General features: G+C 32.3%; 2 protein-coding genes across 4 annotated transcripts; both read right to left on the reverse strand.

Annotated features, from left to right (window-relative positions):
* Positions 1 to 2132: 2132 nt before the first annotated feature.
* On the reverse strand, positions 2133 to 8107 carry LOC110656275 (cation/H(+) antiporter 18). Of its 3 annotated transcripts, none has more exons than XM_021812941.2 (4): positions 7804 to 8107; positions 6048 to 6286; positions 3841 to 4842; positions 2133 to 3726 (listed from the first exon to the last, which is right to left on the reverse strand). In XM_021812941.2, the coding sequence occupies exons 2-4, from the start codon at positions 6243 to 6245 to the stop codon at positions 2509 to 2511; spliced, it is 2418 nt and encodes an 805-aa protein (XP_021668633.2). In that variant the 5' UTR covers positions 6246 to 6286; positions 7804 to 8107; the 3' UTR covers positions 2133 to 2508. The 3 variants fall into 3 exon arrangements, with proteins under 3 accessions (XP_021668633.2, XP_057993891.1, XP_021668634.2); XM_058137908.1 differs by having other exon boundaries at positions 7692 to 8107; XM_021812942.2 differs by lacking the exon at positions 7804 to 8107 and adding an exon at positions 6796 to 6914.
* Positions 8108 to 14177: 6070 nt separating this feature from the next.
* On the reverse strand, positions 14178 to 18096 carry LOC110656276 (protein KINESIN LIGHT CHAIN-RELATED 1). Its single transcript, XM_021812944.2, has 3 exons — positions 17209 to 18096; positions 15416 to 16324; positions 14178 to 14624 (listed from the first exon to the last, which is right to left on the reverse strand). The coding sequence occupies exons 1-3, from the start codon at positions 17880 to 17882 to the stop codon at positions 14390 to 14392; spliced, it is 1818 nt and encodes a 605-aa protein (XP_021668636.2). The 5' UTR covers positions 17883 to 18096; the 3' UTR covers positions 14178 to 14389.
* Positions 18097 to 18902: the final 806 nt, after the last annotated feature.

Here is an 18902-nt window from a genome sequence, read left to right on the forward strand (position 1 = left end):
TAATTAAGATTTGCATATGAAGCATTTGAATTAATATTTGTATAAAGATATAAGTTGGAAATTTATATAAGTTGATATAATTATTGAATTGTGAATTTAAGCTTTGTGGTATGGAGTTTAGTCCAATTTTAAGAGGGAATGCTGTTGAATTTTCATTATAAATTTAATATGAAATTGAAGTTTAATTAATAAACTTGATTATAATTATATCATGATATTTTAATAAGAGCTTTTAAAATTGTAGTTATAATTGGATTGTGAAAGAGTTAAGGACCCAAACTGGAGATTAAAGATTTAGACTTATATTAGGTTCTCGTAGGCTCCAGATGGACATGTAATGTAGTTATTGTAGGCCTGAGGTCCTATATGTTGCTTTTTGCTTAATTTTCTTGTAAGGGGTTAGATCCAATTATAGGAGACATTCTGTCAAAATTTCAGTAAGACTTTAGAACTTATTCTTACTTCTGTAAATTAAATTAATTGGTTAATTTTGTCAGTAAATTGATGGAGGTCAGTGTATCTATATAGATGATTGGTGCTGATTAGTCTTCTCCTTTCCAGCTAAATCAGCTATAGTTGGGTCAATCAGTCTGTGAGTTAGATATTGATTATATTTTGTAATTTCAATATTATTTATATATTTTTGGCATACTCATACATTTTATAAATATATTTATATTCTTAGTTAAATAAATTAGGAGCACTCTTATTGTTACATATTTATTATTGATAATTACTTGTGTTTGTGGCCCTAGAGATAATTTGAAGCTGTATGTGTGTGTTATATATATATACATGGTATATAATGACTATGGGTTGGACAGATAGTCGCGGCTCGAGCTAATTTCGTTGGAACCCAATCCTTTTGGATATGGAAAGTTGGGGTGAGGCATGACTTTGAGTTGATTTCGCTGGCCCCCCACACATAGATTTAAGTGAAAGTCCAGCTTAAGTTGAGCTTATCGGTAGGTCTTGAAATAAGAGAGCTGGATAGGAGATCAGCTCCCACAGTATGTATGAAAATACTATTCTAAGTGCATGTGTAGTTTCAAATTATCTTTTTGTGCGAAAATTAGGTAATTTACTTGATATAAGTGATCGGTGTGCATTTCATACTTAGGATTGTATTAATTTTAGATAGCTATAGAAATTATATTTATAATCAATATCTAACTCTCTGAGTAGAACGCTCATCCTGTTCAACTATTTTTCCTAGGTGACAAGTGGATATTAACCTGCTTTCTTTCTCGCAGAGAAACTTAAACATTGATGTATTAACTGTATTTATCTTTGTTATATCTAGAACTCCACAGTAACTGTATAAATTTTCCCTTATGATGTAAAATTAACTTGTTAAACTTATTATGTATATGGAATATTAGACTTAGGGTGAGCTAAGCTGAGCTTCCCATTGTGATATCGAATATGATTATGGGTTGTAAGGGTCATTGTGATATTTGATATGATTGTGGGTTGTGAGGGTGAGCTGAGCTCCCCAAATTATGTATTTTATTATATTATAGGTCGGGTGAGTTTTTCTCCCTGTTAGATTATTCATTTTATGGTCGGACTCTGTTTGTTTGTTTTCTTGAGTTGGGTCCCTTATTTTGGATTTGGTTGTTAGGTTGCAGTTATGTAGGCTTACTACCGGCCTTGAAGGCCTTATGCTAACCCAAATACTAGTATCGATCCGATCCGTGGAATCGGGTTGTGACACAAGCTTTCCTTTTTTGGCACTTAAAGAACATATTTTAGTTTTTGACATTTAGGTCCCAAAATAATAATAATAATAATAATAATATTAATATTAATAATAATATACTTCAAGCCTTTATGTATAAAAAGGAAAACCTCAAGCCCTTTAATAAATATACTTTTCCCTATTAAATTTATAAATGCATATAATAACTTTAAAGACAATAATAATATTATTGAATCAATATTATTGGTTTAAATAATATTAATATATAATTATTCACAAACTTTCATGATAATTTAGATTTTTATATTTTTTAATATTAAAAAATACTTATATATGAGATAAGCTTTTTTTTCCTTGATCAGATGAGATGAAAAATTTTAAAATATACTGAAAGTATTAAAAGATAATTCAATTTGATTATATTTAAGAATAAGAAACAAAGCATGGCTCTTTATTTTTTAGTTGAAATATATTATATCGGTCAGTTTTCTTTTAATCCCCGATTTCTGGAGAAATTATTAGGTGCACCCGGTGCATATACACCATCTCTCACAATCATATAAGACCTACTCTCTATATTGTAAGTAGGGCCTACTTTTCTATGTGAGAGGGAGCATTGTTTTTTAGTACTCCGGGTGCATCTAATAATTAGCCTGATTTCTGCTAACAAATTTTGCACCTGTTCTCTTTTTTTCCCCCTCATGTGAAGGAAAGAAATGCTCTTTGGCAATCTTTGCAACATCATCCATGGTTAAGTCCATACCATACACCCATTACCAATAGGTCGAATCAATAAGGAAGATAATCTACCCAGTTTCAGAATCATCCTCAGGCAACTCTACAATCTTTGTGGAGCTGCTGGAACTGAGTTGAGAGGTTGTTGAACCATTATATTGCTGCACCACCAGGACAGATGCTGAAGTTGTAAAACCATTCGAAGTCAAGAGGTTGCCTACAGGACCCAGCTCAGGGTACTCGGCCTTTTCGGTCAAAGCTGCAGCTACAGGACCCACAGGCATTCGACCAACAACAAACAGATTGCAGCGACTGAACTCCTTAACTATTTCAACAATTTCTTTAGCACTATTCACTGGTCTCTCTTCAAATTTTATGGAGTTGTTATCTGAACTCTTCTTGAAGCTAGCTAGAAATGTTTTATCAGCTGATTCTGATGAAATACTGGATTCATCAGTTATATCAACTTTGACCATCTGCCCCATAATATCATTGCTTGGTATGAAGTGAACGATAATTAAACTGATTCCAGGGTGCTCAGCCATTCTTGCACCATAAGCAAGAGCTTCACGATCGTCATGCCCCCCAAAGAATAAGACCGTCACAGTGGAGGAAACATTGCTTGCAGATACATGTGTGCCTCCACCGAACCCACGATCCACCAAAATCCCAACTGAGCATGGAGAGTGCTCTAGAACCCTCTTATTGACCCAACGAAACTCATTTCGAGTTGTCTCCAATGTGCCATCCAACCTCTGATGCTTGTGGAATGGGAGGATTATCATTGCAGCCCTTTTCCTTTCAGCACTGGTGCAGATATCCTCATGCATGTCATGCATTGCCGAGATTGCTGTCATTGGACGAATAAACACACGGTTCAGCTGCCTGAAAGCCTCAAAGGCAACAACGACTTGGTTGGTATCAGACTGCCGCAACTTATTCCAAAAGGGTAGTCCATTCTTTCTTGCCTTATGGACCATAAGGATTGCAGATGTCCTCTCAGAGAGCTCCATAAGGTGCAGAGCATAGACACACAGTCCTTGCCTCTTCTCAGTTCCACGTGAAGCCTCAATGAGATTGATCAATGTAGGGATGTTCCATGTACTGTGGAAGCATGACAAAATCCGAAGCTGAGTATCTGGGTCTTTTCTCTCAATTGTTCTGTGCTTATAATCTGCTATAATCGCTTGTTTCGCTGGTTTATATACCGCTATAACTATAGGTGTTGTGATAAAGGTTGTGAAGATGGCCATCAGAACGCATACTGCAAATGTTTGATCGTTCAGGACCTGCAAGGTATCAGCTTAAATGATTATAACCATGAACTGGAAAATACAAGAACAAATAAATTAACAGGATAATGGATTAAATTAAAATCAATAAATGTCTGAATTTGAATTTACCTTTCGATCTTTACCTATGTTGAGGACAATAAGCTCCACCAAGCCTTTAGTATTCATCAAGAACCCCAGAGTTATAGCTTCCCGGATAGGGATTTTGCATAAGAGAGAAACAACTACAGTTCCAACTATCTTCCCAAAACAGGCTGTGCTTATGATTAAAACCAATAAACCCCATGATTGAGCTCCATGAATTGTTGCTATATTGGTCTTCAATCCGCTAGAGACAAAGTACAGCGGAAGGAAGAGACCAGATACAAGATCTTCAACTTTTTCAACTAGAGCACCAGCAAATGGTCCCTCCTTTGGGACAAGAATTCCAATAACAAATGCACCAAAAAGGGCATGAATTCCAATAGAATCAGTGCAAAACCCCGCTGCCAAAACAGTAGCTAATGTAGCACAGACATACATCTCATTTACTGGCTCACCCTGAGGACAACGGTGCGTCATCCATTTAAAGACAGGAGGGATAATTGCAACGCAACAGATAATAAATCCAGCCCCAGATAGAAGCACCCATAAGGATGTGAGGGGTGAATGTCCAGTTCCAGACAGGGCAATGGCAAGAGCAAGTAAAATCCATGCTGCAACATCATTTACGGCTGCTGCTGACATTGCCATTCGACCAACATCAGTGGTTAAGAGCTTGAGTTCTGCCAAAATACGAGCCAAGACAGGGAAAGCAGTGATAGAAAGAGCCACCCCCATGAAGACAAGGAATGGAGCTTCTTTAACACCTTCAGAGATAGTTTTACGAAGAACAAATGATACTCCAATTCCTAATACAAAGGGTAAGCTAATTCCTGCGACAGCTATGCTTAAAGCCTTGTTTCCTGTCTGACGAAGGGACTTCAGGTCTAACTCAAGGCCAACAAGGAACAGAAAGAAAAGAAGCCCAAGATTGGCTAAAGTATCTAACACTGTGAGACTTCTCGCTGGGAAAATACTATTCAGATAGTGCGTGTTTCGACCCAGAGCTGATGGTCCCAGCAGTATGCCTCCCTAACCAAAGAAGATTAGAAGTCAGAACCTTCAATTTACATAAATCCACACTCTCTGTTTCTTGTTGGAAATAAGTGGAAACGTAATCCACGAATAGCACACTTTAGATATCCATTATTGATTTACCAATTATCCATAACTTTTTGAAGCATCCAAACTGCATTACAGATGCAAAGAAAGCATATAAAAGAACTAAATCTTAAAGAAAGCAGTTTATTTGAAAATTGAAGCTGTAGAGGGGGATATTTCCTGATGCTTGCTAGTTAAGTCGAGTTGAAATTTTGAGAAAAGGAAACAACACTATGCGTTGGGATATCTACGATGCTAAATGAAACAAGTAAACTTTCTTTATTCCAGAAAACAGTGGATGCTGCTGCTAGTGGACTGCATTATGAAGTGAAAGGTGCTCTGAAAGTCTAGATTCAGTTTTGATCAAAAGGCAAAGTAGATATGTTAAAGGATAATTTAATCACTATAATCATTGATGGCTGAAACTGTTGTCTGGTAGATCCTATAGACACTTGAGACGGAAGCTACTTTAAATCATATATGCATATGGCATTTTAAATTCTATCCAATTAACTCTCGTAGTTCATATATGGACTTGAACACCAATTTTCACATATTCAATTGAAAGAACCGCTTGAAATCAACTTTCCAGGAGCCAGGAATCATTAAAGAGTGGAACTTTCAGGATTTTCTGCTTCCCAAATCCCTATCATACAGAACTCTAGTTTTAAAATCACTTTAATCCCCAAGATTTCTCTGTTTCACTTACCACGATTAAGGTCAATCAATCTTAACAAGGAAGGAAAAAAAAATTCTTTAGCTCCATTCTCATCCAAAACAAAGGAAAACGGAGTTGAATGTAAACTATAAATATAATTTTCCTATAAATATAATTTTCACCATCTTCCCAAAATATATATAGAAGTACGATGTGTAGTAGCATTTAAGGTATGAAAATGCAAACCAAGTGGAACATCTAGAACCATCACACAAGTATTGCCACAATGTGTTTCAAAGAAGATGGACAATAGGGAGGAATCCATTTTTAAGAATATATAGTTAAACGAAATATAGCATCATTTAACAGGCTAGATATAATTCAAGAACCAGAGTATAAATGGACAAGGTAAAAAAGAACTACAATTGAAAAAATAAAAATAAAAACAGATATAAAGGAGGAAGAGGAAAGAACATACAACAATCTCAGCGATGACACGCGGCTGTCGCAATGGCCTTAAAAGTAAAGCAAGAATACGAGTGAGCACAATCACTAGGACAATCTGTATGATGGCAAGAGGCAGTGAATAATCAAGAGGATTATCCCCCTGGAAGACCCCATTGGATGTAGCCTTCATGGGTTTGGGACATGATGCTGCTGTTGCATTGGAAGCCATTTTTTTTCTTCTTTTAAATCACCAAGAAACACAGAAATTCACTGCAAGAAAAAGGAAAAGTCATGACCATATCCCGTAAATCTTTAACACTTATTTATTTCAAAAAAATAGAAACGCTTAGCGTGGTCATGCTTAGGCGGATGGAGATACTTGAAATTTTTGGCTTATCACAAATAGGCGAAGTTTCAGGGCTACCTAGGTGTTATTAAAGTCTACTTATCCAGGACTGCCAAGGAAAAAAAAAATTAAAGGAAGGTTCCTATTATACAATTCTACTTATTTATATAAAAGTTATTAGTATTTTTTTTTTCTTGAATTTTTATTTTCAAAAAAACTTAAATTTTAAACTTATGAAAATAGCCTTGTTTATTTACTAAGAATAAAGCTACCGTCGGATAAGTTAATCGAATAGGAAATTATAAGTTTTTTATTATTTAATTTCCTCTATTTCAATTTTTAAGAAGAAATACAAAAATCAATACAATTGCTGCTAACAAAAATTTGTGAGGAAAGTATTAAAGAAAAAAATCCTCGACAATTAAAAGCATACCTGAATCCATGGAAACCTACATAAAACAATTCTGGCTGGGAAAGGATAAACATAAAAACAGAAAATAAAATAAAAAAAAGTATAGTGACTTTTATGCTCTATTTAGGATTGAGGTTAAGAGATAATATATATATATATTATTTTAAATATATTTAAAAATTAAAAATACTTTTTAAATGGGTAAAAAATTTTAATTATTTTAAAATTTTTATAATTAAAATATATTAAATTTAATTTTAAATTAATTTTAATATACTTTAATTAATATAATACCACTTGCCCTTAAACCTACGCATAAACTAATTCAAGTAGAACATACCACTAACAATCCTATGTATTTAAAAGTGGCATTATGCTCTAAAAAAAATTTCCAGTAATAATAGAAAAAGAAAAGAAAAAGGAAAAGGTGTAGTATGAGACAGTTATTGGATTTTGCTAGTGGAAATTTTCTATTGGGGATTCCATTTCCACGGTCATTTATGTCATTCCAAAGTAAGAGACAGGGGGGACTTTTTTTTTTTTAAATTGGCATTTCTATTCAAACATTTGAAACAACAAAGGTGGCTACTGGTTATGTACTACAAAATGTGATGAACATATAATGCATTTATGTGGTGTCATGATACTAGGTCGTTCAACACGGTGGTGTTGGTCTATGCCAATCAGTAGTCAAGTCACGAGTCGGTCCAATCATCACCAACTTGAGATGCATGACTGTCAATTCAAATCAATTAAAACGCACCAACACAATAATTCAAAACACACCCCTAAGATACAAATTTATCTGCCTCAAAAATCAATGTTCGTGTACAGAAACAGCCTAAAAATTTCACTTTAAACGAACCAAAAAGAAAAAAGAGCGATTACTGTAGTTCAAAGAGGAGGAAGAAAGCTACCAGTTTCAGACTTTGAATCATAAAATGAACTGAGTCTAACATATGTAATGCCAAGTCCTTCGTGAGAGAGAGATATGTAAGAGAGAGAGAAGGGAAGAGGGAGGAGAATCACCTGAAATTGGTGTGTATACAAGCAAATGGCATGCGATCTCTGCAATCAAGTTTGTTTTCTGTTCATCACACTCTTTGTTCCTTGTTTAAAAAGTCAAAGAAGAAGAAGAAACGGAAAGATTTGTGGACATGGAGGATCGTTGAAGAAGGTGAGCGGAATGGCATTCGGATGAGAAACTGGATCTCAACATTTATGGGACCGCGTAATCGGCCAATACCGCGTGTGCCAGTGTGTTCCCGTTCTCAAAATTACACCGCTACCCACCCAAGCCTAACTGTGTTGGTGGTTTTTTTTTTTTTTTTTATTTTATATCTTAGATGCTTTTAGAGATTATCCAGCGATAGCACTCCTAAAAATTAATTTATTCTTTCTGTCTTACAAAATTAGGTCACAAAAATTAATATTTTTCTATTTAATATTAAAAGGAAAAATTTAATGGAGTAATATGAGTGGATGATATATTAGGAAAATATTAAATAAAATTTATTATTTTAATTATATTTTTTAATTTATATGAAATAAAATTAAACTTATTTTTATGGGTTGGATGAAATACTTTAATTTGAAATTATTATTATTATAATTAATATATAAATTTATTCTTAATTTAATTAAAATTAATTTTAAATTATTTAAATTTATATCAAATTCAATTATTATTAATAGAATAATATCTTAAATATATTATATATTTAATTAAATGAATTTAAGTAAATGGTATGTAACTCAATACAAATATTATTTTTAAATTTAAACTGATTTTAAATTTAATAATTATATATTATCTAAATGGCACCATGAGCATCTTCCAAGTTTAGTAAAAATTTTAAAATAATAAAATATACCATTTTCCAGAGTGTTAATGTTATTTTTGGCATATAGCTGATTCAATAATTTCTATTTTTAGAAAGAGAAGTTAACGTACAATTCTAACGGAATTCTAACGGAAAAACATTTTATTACAGGGAATAAATTATTATATAATTGATTTTAAATAAATTAGTCGGAGAAAAATTAAACAGAGACTTGAATCCTTTAATATTATGAAATAAAATGAGATCAGTTGTGTGTAAATTGTTTCAATTTAAAATTATAAATAAGTAGTATTAGCAAATTATAGTGAATAATGCTTTTTGTTTTTTTTTTTTAATGGAAACTGACAAATTAACAAAATAAATTTATGAGAATATATACACTAAAAAAATATCTTTAGCGAATGATTTATGTATTCGTCGTTAAATCTATAGCTAATAATGTGATTTAGTGTCAGATTAATGAAGAATTAGCGACGAATTTATAAATTCATCGCTAAAGTTACTGGTTTTTTTATATTTGTATTTATCCTTTTGTTATATTTTTTTTAAATCCTTTAGTGCTAACACATGCATCTTTGAACAAGCACTTCATAATAATGAAGATTAATCAATCTAAAATATAAATAAAATAAATTAATCAAGAAAATAATATTATTCAAAATGATTCTTTATCTTTTTTTTTTTGTCATTCTTAAATGTCTTTTTTATCTCTTTTTTTATATGTTAATTGTGTGTATGTATATATATAAAACAAAATATTTTTCATTTTTATTAATAATATAAAACAAAATATTTATTTATTATAAAAAATACATTTTTTAGTGTAAAATTTAAAACTACAACATATATTCTTTTTTTAATATATGGACTGTATTATTTTACAATTACAATTAAAAAAAATATTTAATTCTTTTTTATTTATTTTAATAATAAAATAAATCATATAAATATAATGCATTAATAAATTATTATCTATGTTAATAATAAAATAAATGATATAATATAATAAACTAGTATAATATAAAATTATATTAGTATAATAGAATAATATAATCTAAGATTATTAAAGTCATTAAAAAAAAAGCTTATAATAATTTTTTATGTGCATATATCTTAAAATGAGAAGTTGGATTTGAATTTTTGAACTCAGTTGTTGAATTGGAAAGTGTATTATCAGATCAACAGTTTATTGATAGAGTTGAAGTGTATTATCAGATTTCTTTTATTTTTAAATAAGTGGCCTAAAATGTATACTTCCTTTAGGTTTGGTTTTCTAAAAAAGGAAAAAATTATGCAAAAGGAAAAATAGTGAAATTAAAAAAAAATAAAATTTTATAAAAAAGAACATTATTATTTTTTTATAAAATCTGTTTTTAAACGAAAATAACGAAAAAGAAGTGATCTGTTTATTTTTTTTATGTTTTGATTAAAAAAGAAAAGAGAAAATTATTATATTTTTATTATTATGTTTACATTAAATAAATAATATTATATTAAAATTAACAATTTAAAGGAAATAAAAACAAAAAGAGAAAACATAAAATTTCAATTTAAATGAAAAACAAAATACTCAAAATGTTATTTAAATGTTTTCTACATAAATCCTGAAAATTATTTTCCTTTCTTTTTTTTTCTATAAAGTGGAGAATTGAATATTTAAATTATTTTTTCTATTCCTTTTTCTTTTCAATAAAGCAAAAAATTTACTTTATTTATTTTTTTCCTTTATTTTTCTCTATTTTTTTGTCAGTAAAAAAAAAACTCTTAATTTCCAATACGTACCAAAACAGGTGACGTGGACAATAGCTGAAACGAGGATTTCAATTAGGTAAAGAAAAATAATATTTTGTTTTGGGTTTGTAAAAATGTGGATGTGGTCGGTCACCGATTTAGGCGCGTCGAGTTTCAAATTGAAAGTGCACGTTTCGATTCGTGGAATTAGGGATTTAAGATTAGACCCTAACAACTTTTCAATTTTTTACTTTAATATTGTTCGAATTTAGTTCTAATTTGAATATAATTTCATGGTTGAATTTTTTTTTAATAAAAAGTTTATTTAAATTAAATTAATTAAAAAAATTAATTTAATTTTAATTCAATTTTAAAATTTAAACCAGACTCAAAATGTTTAATTATTGGAATATATATAAATAATCAACTAATGAGATGAGATTAAAAAATATTTAAAAAAAAATATATCACTTGGTTTTGGTATATAAGTTTTATTAAATTGATATTTTATATTTATTTATTATAAAATATAATTTAAATTATTAATTATTATTAAATAATGCAAATGAGATGAATATATAATGCTGTTATATAAGCATCATACTTATTATATGTCATATTTATCACGTTAATAATTTAAATTATATTTATTAATAAAAATATAAAATTTTAAATTAATAAAAATTAAATTATAATTTTTCATGAGTTAAAATGTGAAAATATATAATATTTTTTATAATTTAGAAAGTATATATTTTTCTTTAGGATAAATATTTAAAAAAAAAAAAGAAAATAGAAAATGACATTTCAAGTGGATTTTGTGAATGCTTTGGCTGGCAGATGCAATGGCATGAATTCGAAATTTCAAATGGCGGCCCATTTTAACTTAGGAATCCGTGAATCCAACTTTGACTACGCTATTAAAGTCAGAAAGAATCCTAAAAATATAATATTTTTAATATGATATAATAATTTAATATTATGACTCAAATAATTGTGTCCTTTTATTATTGTACATATTTTTAATAAGGGATAATCTGGACTCTAATGAAATATTTAATTTGAAGAAAGATATATTATATTTTTTAATTTATTTTTAATATGAATTTATATAAAGAATTGAGTTATTTATATATTTAAATAATTAATCATTTTAATATTATAATTTAATTATTTATATTATATAATAAAATTATTTAATAAATATATAAGTGTGTGCGTGTGAGAAATATATAATTTAACATGCTTAATAAAAAATATTATAATTTTAATTAAGGTTATATTCTATTTTTATTTCATGTGTGTGTGTGTTAGCCAGGCTAACAACGTAGCCTCCACCTTTGAAAATCAAGCTTCGTTGTGGCTCCACCCCTATGAGCAAAATAATTAAATTCTTTATTTTTAATGTTACGAATTCCCAGGTTAATAATCATCATAGCGCGTGAAGGATCGACATGGTGCCCGACCATCCCGAGTTATTCGAACCATGCTAAATAGTAAATGGAGGACAGATTCGTCCGCTGGTGCCATCTCGAGATGAAACGACACATCGTCCAGGTAATACTAACTATTTTTCCCTTATTGACAGTACGTCTGAAGAACACATTCGAATTCTGGAGATGTCTTCAGCGAGGGAGTCCATAAGTAAGGGCCAACCCAACACGGCCCGGAAAGATATAGCAGAAATTTTTTTTTTTTTCCTCAACTCGAAAGAAACTCATGGAGAAAATATAAAATACATAAAAAATAAAGTAACAGAAAATGTAGCTACTTTAGAAAATATAGAAAGGAACATTAAAACCATACCACTTCTTTTGAATTGCCAAGGAAGATATGTATTAAAATGATAATAAGTTTACAAGAAGCAGAAAATCAAAGCAGACAACTTGTAGTGTAAAACATGTACAAACAACAAGTTCATTTACTTGAAAAACTATTAGGTATCAGTATCAATACTTCAAGTGGGGGTAAAAGTAGTCTTTAATTTGTTAGTATGTATGAAGAGAATTAGTATGCTGATAGATGTTTTAAATTTTTTAAAACATTTTTTAAACATATGTCAACTCTGTTTATTATTTTTAAGCATAAATTTCTTTTCTTTTTGATGCAATTTGTACCTGAAATTGAAGTCTATTCTAAGAATCGTTGCAAAGCTTCTAATTAAATCAACATGTCCTTGCCTACTAAAATTAATAAAATTGTGGCCAAACTAGAGTAGAAGAATTCCGTAAATGAGAGTTTGATCATTACTCTTCTGAGATAATGACATGGAGGTTTTTAAGAAGGAGAGGGAGAGCAACAAATGAAGTAACTGCATTAGTTCACACATCTTGCCTTGGTGGGCCATTCTTGTTCAAGAGTCATTCCTTGGTAGTAGCAGGAGCAGCCTTGAATTGATGCAAATTAAGTTGTTCATATATCAACCTCAATTTGTCTTTGAGCCTCTTAATCCTTTTCAACTCAATTTCTACTTCTCTCTTTTGTTGTTCCAATGAATGCTGTAAATTGGTGATGTCGATAACATTATACAAATCATCTTCAAATGCAGATTCTAGGCCTTGCTGGAGAATGCTGGCAATAGGCAACTTGTCTATAACTAGCATCAAAAGAAAATAGTTGAACTTCAATCCAACGTGGGCAACTTGTCTATAACTCTTTTGTGCCATGGAATATCTGTTGTACCATAAAATAACTATCCTTTCAGATGAAGGAGCATGTCTCCTATTCTAATGAGTGTTGTCTAGAAGATCAGCAAGCCTTGTTTCTGTTGCTTGAACAGAAGAGCATGAGTCAATTCTTGAGGCAAATGAAATAGCTTAACTTCTGCCCTTGACTTATTCTCAAGCTTTTCATAAGCACTCGAGTCGACGGATGACGCTTGGGAGATCTCAGCTAATGCAGAATTAGCTCCCATGGAAGACTGCTTTGAGCCACAAAGGAATCCAAGAACTGGCGTAACCTAGCCCAATTCTTATTGTGGAGGGACCATGTTACGTAGTGTGTGGTGCTCACTAAATCCTCCATTCATTTTTCATGTTATGCTCTTTCTGTAGATTCTACAAAATTATTAAAGGCAGAAGCAACCCGCCTAAGGAATACATCATGAACGCTTAAATACTCTACCATCTTTCTGATATCTACCTGCACCAGCACATCTGGTCGAGACTCAAAAATAACCAGAAGAACATGATTTAACTAATACAAAGAATCCATTTGTCTCCCACACTCCCTCTCACAAATGATGAAGATACCTACTGTATTCCATATGTATCAATAAAGACTCAGTTGACAGTGGTTTGTTGGAATGAAACGGCCATCAGCTATCAGGTGATCACGTGGTAGACTTCTGATTCAATGTGAACTAATATTTGTCAGAGTTCGTGTTATATGAATATTTTAAATAGTTAAAGGGCTTATTAAGACCCCAAAAACAGTTTAAAGATTTTTTTAACTATCAAACAATAGTTAAATGAGCCTTTTGCCAAAAATAAATGATCATGATGTTCCCCACGGTGGAGTACAAGTTTCTTTATGCATTTGATCAATTCCCTCCTTCTCAAGGCCTGGAAATTTGCGGATTAATATATGCTCGTCGTGATGAATTGATAATCATTGAACATACAATGGGAGGATATTATCCCAATTTTAAAAATATTGGCATGTTAGAATCTTGGAGATATCAAGCTATTCCACCAATTTGAAGCTTGTACGCTAATAACAATAGCCTCCTGCTCATTGGGCAAATGAACAGGATCCCACAAAGTAGTGAAGTCCGTATTTCAATGAACAGGATCTGCAATCGTGCTTGAATGATTCATCAGGGGGAAAAAAAAAATCAGATTATCTTCAAAATTTATTTGCTCACTTGAACATTCTTCTTTTCGCAGACAGACAACAAAAACAATTATATGTGGCAACAAATCAGGATGTCAAAGCTCAAGAAACAGCAAAACGCATCAGATTACAACATTGACACTATACATGATCTTCTATGTCACAGAATGTGCACGTGCAGATAAATATGAGAAATTTATACTTGCTCAACTTCTAAAACCCAGGCCAGGCCACCTCTTTGTTGACTCTTTCTTGGTCTTCTTTGAGTTCTTATCTATAAGATTTTCCAGCGATTTTGCCTTTTTGTTGCGAGCCCTGCCTGCTTCCTTCAGAAGCTCAGTTAGCCTATTCTTCTCATCTTCGAAATCAGGATTTGCAATCCCAAGCTTTTCCTCTCTTAATTTAAGAACATATTCCAAGTTCTCGATTGCATCGTCAACCCTGTAATCAAACAGAATTGAACATCAGAAAAAGAAAAAATATATATATATCTTTAGCTTGAAGAAGTCTCAGATTGTTTCCTCAAAGGAAAAAAAAAAAAGTCACAGATTACTAAAAGTATTTCACATTATTGGATGCAATATTTGGGTGCGGGCAATGAACATCAAGAATATCTAAAGAATAGTAACAAAAGCTAGTAGCCACACAATGTCTTTATCACATGCAGTTTTACCATTTCAAAATTTATGCACAATGCTGGCTATCATAAGCTACGAGAATCAACCTAGCAAATATAACATTTCAAAGATTAAATAAAGCACCAAAAATTCCACTATATAGTTCCTCATCTAATTAAACAAAGATAGGTGAAAGGACACAAATATGAAGAAATTTTAATAATAGGAAATATCCTACTAAGTAGGAAATTCTAAACAATAGAATTCCTAAATAATTAAAACACTACTTCCTAATTAAATTCCAATTAATAATAATAGAAACCTAAACTTCTTAATTGTACTAGAAAATCTGAATTAAAGATATTGGTTTTACAAAGAAAAAATTAAATCAAAATAATTTCTAAATAGAGTTTTCCTTGGCTGCATCAACCATGCAATTAAAGAACACAGCAAATAAAGCCAGAATCAAAGTAATAACACAACAGCAATCAAGAAAATATTCTTAATAGAATTCCTCTCCAGGAACTAAAGTAAGTCTTTAATGAGTACAATTCAATCACAATAATCATAAGCTATTATTTCAAGTAAAAGCAGAGCCATGTCAACATATATTACCTCCCCATAGCATCATAGGTTGCTGCAAGATTGCTATATACTCCAAGAGTATCTTGATTACAAGGGCCACACTCCTGCTCCAGTATCCCTCTTGCTTCTTCAAACAACTCAGCAGCCTTATCTATCTTGAACAGCTGTACACAAGCCAATCCCATCTGGTTCAGGACAACACCAAAGAAGGCTGACTTCCTCTCCCCACTGGCTCTAAGTTTCGCTACGGCACTCTCAAAAGAGTTTCTTGCTTCTTCATATCTCCCAACCATGTAAAGCATCACTCCCATTCGTGCTTCTATTCCTGCAATAGTGCTTTGCTGTCCTGGTTTATCCTCCAACAATTTCATGGCCTTCTGCAAGAGCTTCAATGCCTCCTCAGGTTCATCAACAGACTCATGAATAGCTGAAATCTCAGTCAGTCCACCAGCAATCTCTTCTGGTGTGGTTCCAGGCACAGGTTTTGCATATATCCTCAGAGCATTTTCACAATAAGACTTTGATTCTCTGAGCTTTCCTGTCCTGTTATATAAGTCAGCAAGGCGTACAAAGACAGAGGCAACTGAAGGGTGGTTGTCACCCTTTGATGACTTGAAGACAGTGAGTGCCTTTTGGTAAGAAAAGATGGCCTCATCAAAGCGGCACAGAGACATGTAAATGTTTCCAATGCTGACATCAATTGCAGCAACTTCATTCTCTTGTCCATTTGCAATCATAGCCATACTGGCAAGAACAAGATGCTCGAGAGCTGATTCATAATCTCCCTTTGCCTCACATATGAGGGCCATCAGTCGACGGTCAGCTGCCTCTTCAATAGATGCTGGCTCACTATGAGCACGATGAATTTCAAGAGTTTTCTTGCACAATTCTTCTGCTTTATCAAAGTTCATGGCTTGAACATTGGCCTCAGCTAAATACCTAGCATTTTCCAAATTATTTACTTAATTTAGTCTAATGAAATAATAACTGAGCACCCCCTCATCGTAAACATATAGCTATCATGCAGATAACTTGTGATGGAAGATATTAAAATGCAGCATTAACAATATCTGAAGAGAAAATGGTAAATATATTTAAACTTTTCTAATATCATGAAGTCACATAATTCTTCTTTGGGTTCCTAATCATTTGGTAAAATAAATTTAAAGAAATGGATTACAAGTTTCTATCCTAATGTTCAGATTAAGACTGATCTCTCCTGCCAAACTTTTTGGTTAGTCCTCGAAATTGCATCAGCAATCAAACAATGTGGCCACTTGCATGTTTATGTAGAGTAATATAATATTTTTTTTCCCCAAATGTAGAGTAATATATAACTAACGTGCATAAATGCATATATATGTACATGAATATTAAGAAATGGAAGAACATGAACATTCAGAAAATGAATTTGGACAGACATGAATATATCTACATTAAAATCATGAGTCAGAAGTTTTAATCAAATTAGTGGATGCCTAACTGTTGACTTTGAGACTTCTATATCATCAAGCTGAATTTCACACAAATTCAATTTTCAAATTTAAAAAAACCGACCACGTCCCCTATAGTCCTCCACAAATGCAAAAGGCCAACATAAGGAAAAGCCGGGGGGGAGAGGAATACACAAAAATTTCCTAATATAGCTAACAGCAGCAAGATTTAAGCTAAAACTTACCCAAAATAACTCGCATTATAATAAACTTACTCCAAATAGTAATATTAATCAACCCAATATCCTAATCACACAAGAAACAGCCAAAAACACATTAAAAATCCACGTCTTAATTTCCCAACATAAACAAAGCTACGCATCTGCATACCTGCAAGTCTCCCCAACTCTGGGATCGGTATCTCCCAAAGCCTCGATCTGAATCTTAAGCCCCTCCTCATAAGAAGCAATCGACTTATCTACCTGTCCAAGCATCGAGTACGTATCCCCCAACTGCATATACCCAGAAAACGCAGCAAGCGCGTGATCCATCCCTTTAGACAAATCCGGCACCGTAATGGCCCTGTAGAGAGCGGGTACGGCCTCGTCGAACCTCCCTAGACTGCAATAAATAGCAGCCAACACGTGCAGGCTCATAACGAGGTCCAAACTCGGTTCCCCATCGACGGCACATCGCTCAAACGACTTAGACGCACGAATTGCGTAATCTAGAGCCTTACCAGGACCCTCCCCGGACGCAATGGTATCACGGGCGACCTTGAGAAGGAAAGGACCGAGATCCGGGTTGTCAAGTGAGGCGTCAGAGAGGAGGAGCGGGTTGGGGGAGTCGGGCGGGGGCTTCTTAGCGGAGCGGGTCGGGGAAGGTTTAGATCGAGAAGGGGATGAAGACGGAGGCTTCTTGTTGGGCGTTCTGGGAACAGCGGGTTCGGGTCGTGGTTGAGACTGAGACTGAGGCTGAGGCTGGGATTGGGGTTGGATCTCGGGAACGGATATGCGGAGAGGGGTTGCCTCGGGTGGCGTCTTGACCGAGACAAGACCCGGCATCGTCTACTTTTTGTTATGCTTTGGGATCGGAGATCGATGGCAGAGTCACAGAGAGAATTAAGAGAAAGAGTGATCAAGGGAGGGGATTTAGCATTTAGGTCACTGTCTCTGCTGTGTGTTTCTCTGCTGGCGCTGGTAGGGCTACGGCCTACCGCCGCCAGGGATAAATTGGTCAATTCATCATGATTGTTTATTAGTGTGCATATAGTGGGATTAAAGGCGTGGTTTAGGCTAGTAACAAAACTGGTTAGGCTAGTAAAATTTTAAGTTGTTGTCTGGTGTTAAACGTCAACGTTTTCAACACGACATTTTTCATCCAGTAAAATGGATTTCATTGCACTTTATTCTGCCAAATCAAATGCTCAATCACATCTCTGTATTTACTAATTTGATTTTATTTAATTATTTTAGTTTTTTAATTAATTTAGTTAATAAATTTTTAATTTAAGTTCATTTTAATTTAAAAATTCAAAAATTCAAAAATTTAAGTGAAAAAATTAAAACTGTTTATAGTTTTTTTTTTTATGTTTTCTGAAATTTGCAAAAATTTTCTTAAGTTTCTCATGTGATTAGAAAAATAAAAAAATATTTATATTTTTTACAAGTTAAAAATAAATAAATTTTAGAATTAAAAGTAATATTAATTATAATAATATACTAATTTCTTTATATATTTTTAAAAATATAACTAAAAATAAAGAATAAAGAAAAAAATCTAAAAAAGAGGTTCATTATAAACCATTACTGAATTTAACAAAATTAAATCAAATTTATTATTATAATTATTAAGCAATATGAGTGAATTTAGAGAAGTTTAAATTATTTTAAAAAAATAATTGTCCTAGGAGGAGTGGGTAGGGAATAAAAGAAACTGAAAAAAAAAAAATCAAATTTGATTGTTTCTCATTTTAGTTGCCACGTTTTAAGAATAAATAATAATAAAAAAAAGGAAAAAAAAAAACAAAAAACGCAAAACAAAAGCTCAACCAAACGAGGGTACGTTTGTTAACATTGACGTTT

This window comes from Hevea brasiliensis, chromosome 16, assembly GCF_030052815.1.
Source record: "Hevea brasiliensis isolate MT/VB/25A 57/8 chromosome 16, ASM3005281v1, whole genome shotgun sequence".
Lineage (NCBI taxonomy): Eukaryota > Viridiplantae > Streptophyta > Magnoliopsida > Malpighiales > Euphorbiaceae > Hevea > Hevea brasiliensis.

Bases quoted from the DNA above. Each gene is read 5' to 3' on its own strand.
- LOC110656276 (XM_021812944.2), bottom strand. From the start codon at position 17,882: ATGCCGGGTCTTGTCTCGGTCAAGACGCCACCCGAGGCAACCCCTCTC. The intron at 16,325-17,208 runs GTATGCAGATGC...GGAAAATGCTAG, and splicing joins AGAGTTGGGGAGACTTGCAG to GTATTTAGCTGAGGCCAATG. The intron at 14,625-15,415 runs GTAATATATGTT...GTTTGATTACAG, and splicing joins ACCTATGATGCTATGGGGAG to GGTTGACGATGCAATCGAGA.
- LOC110656275 (XM_021812941.2), bottom strand. From the start codon at position 6,245: ATGGCTTCCAATGCAACAGCAGCATCATGTCCCAAACCCATGAAGGCT. The intron at 4,843-6,047 runs GTATGTTCTTTC...TTCTTTGGTTAG, and splicing joins GTGTCATCGCTGAGATTGTT to GGAGGCATACTGCTGGGACC. The intron at 3,727-3,840 runs GTAAATTCAAAT...GATACCTTGCAG, and splicing joins ACATAGGTAAAGATCGAAAG to GTCCTGAACGATCAAACATT.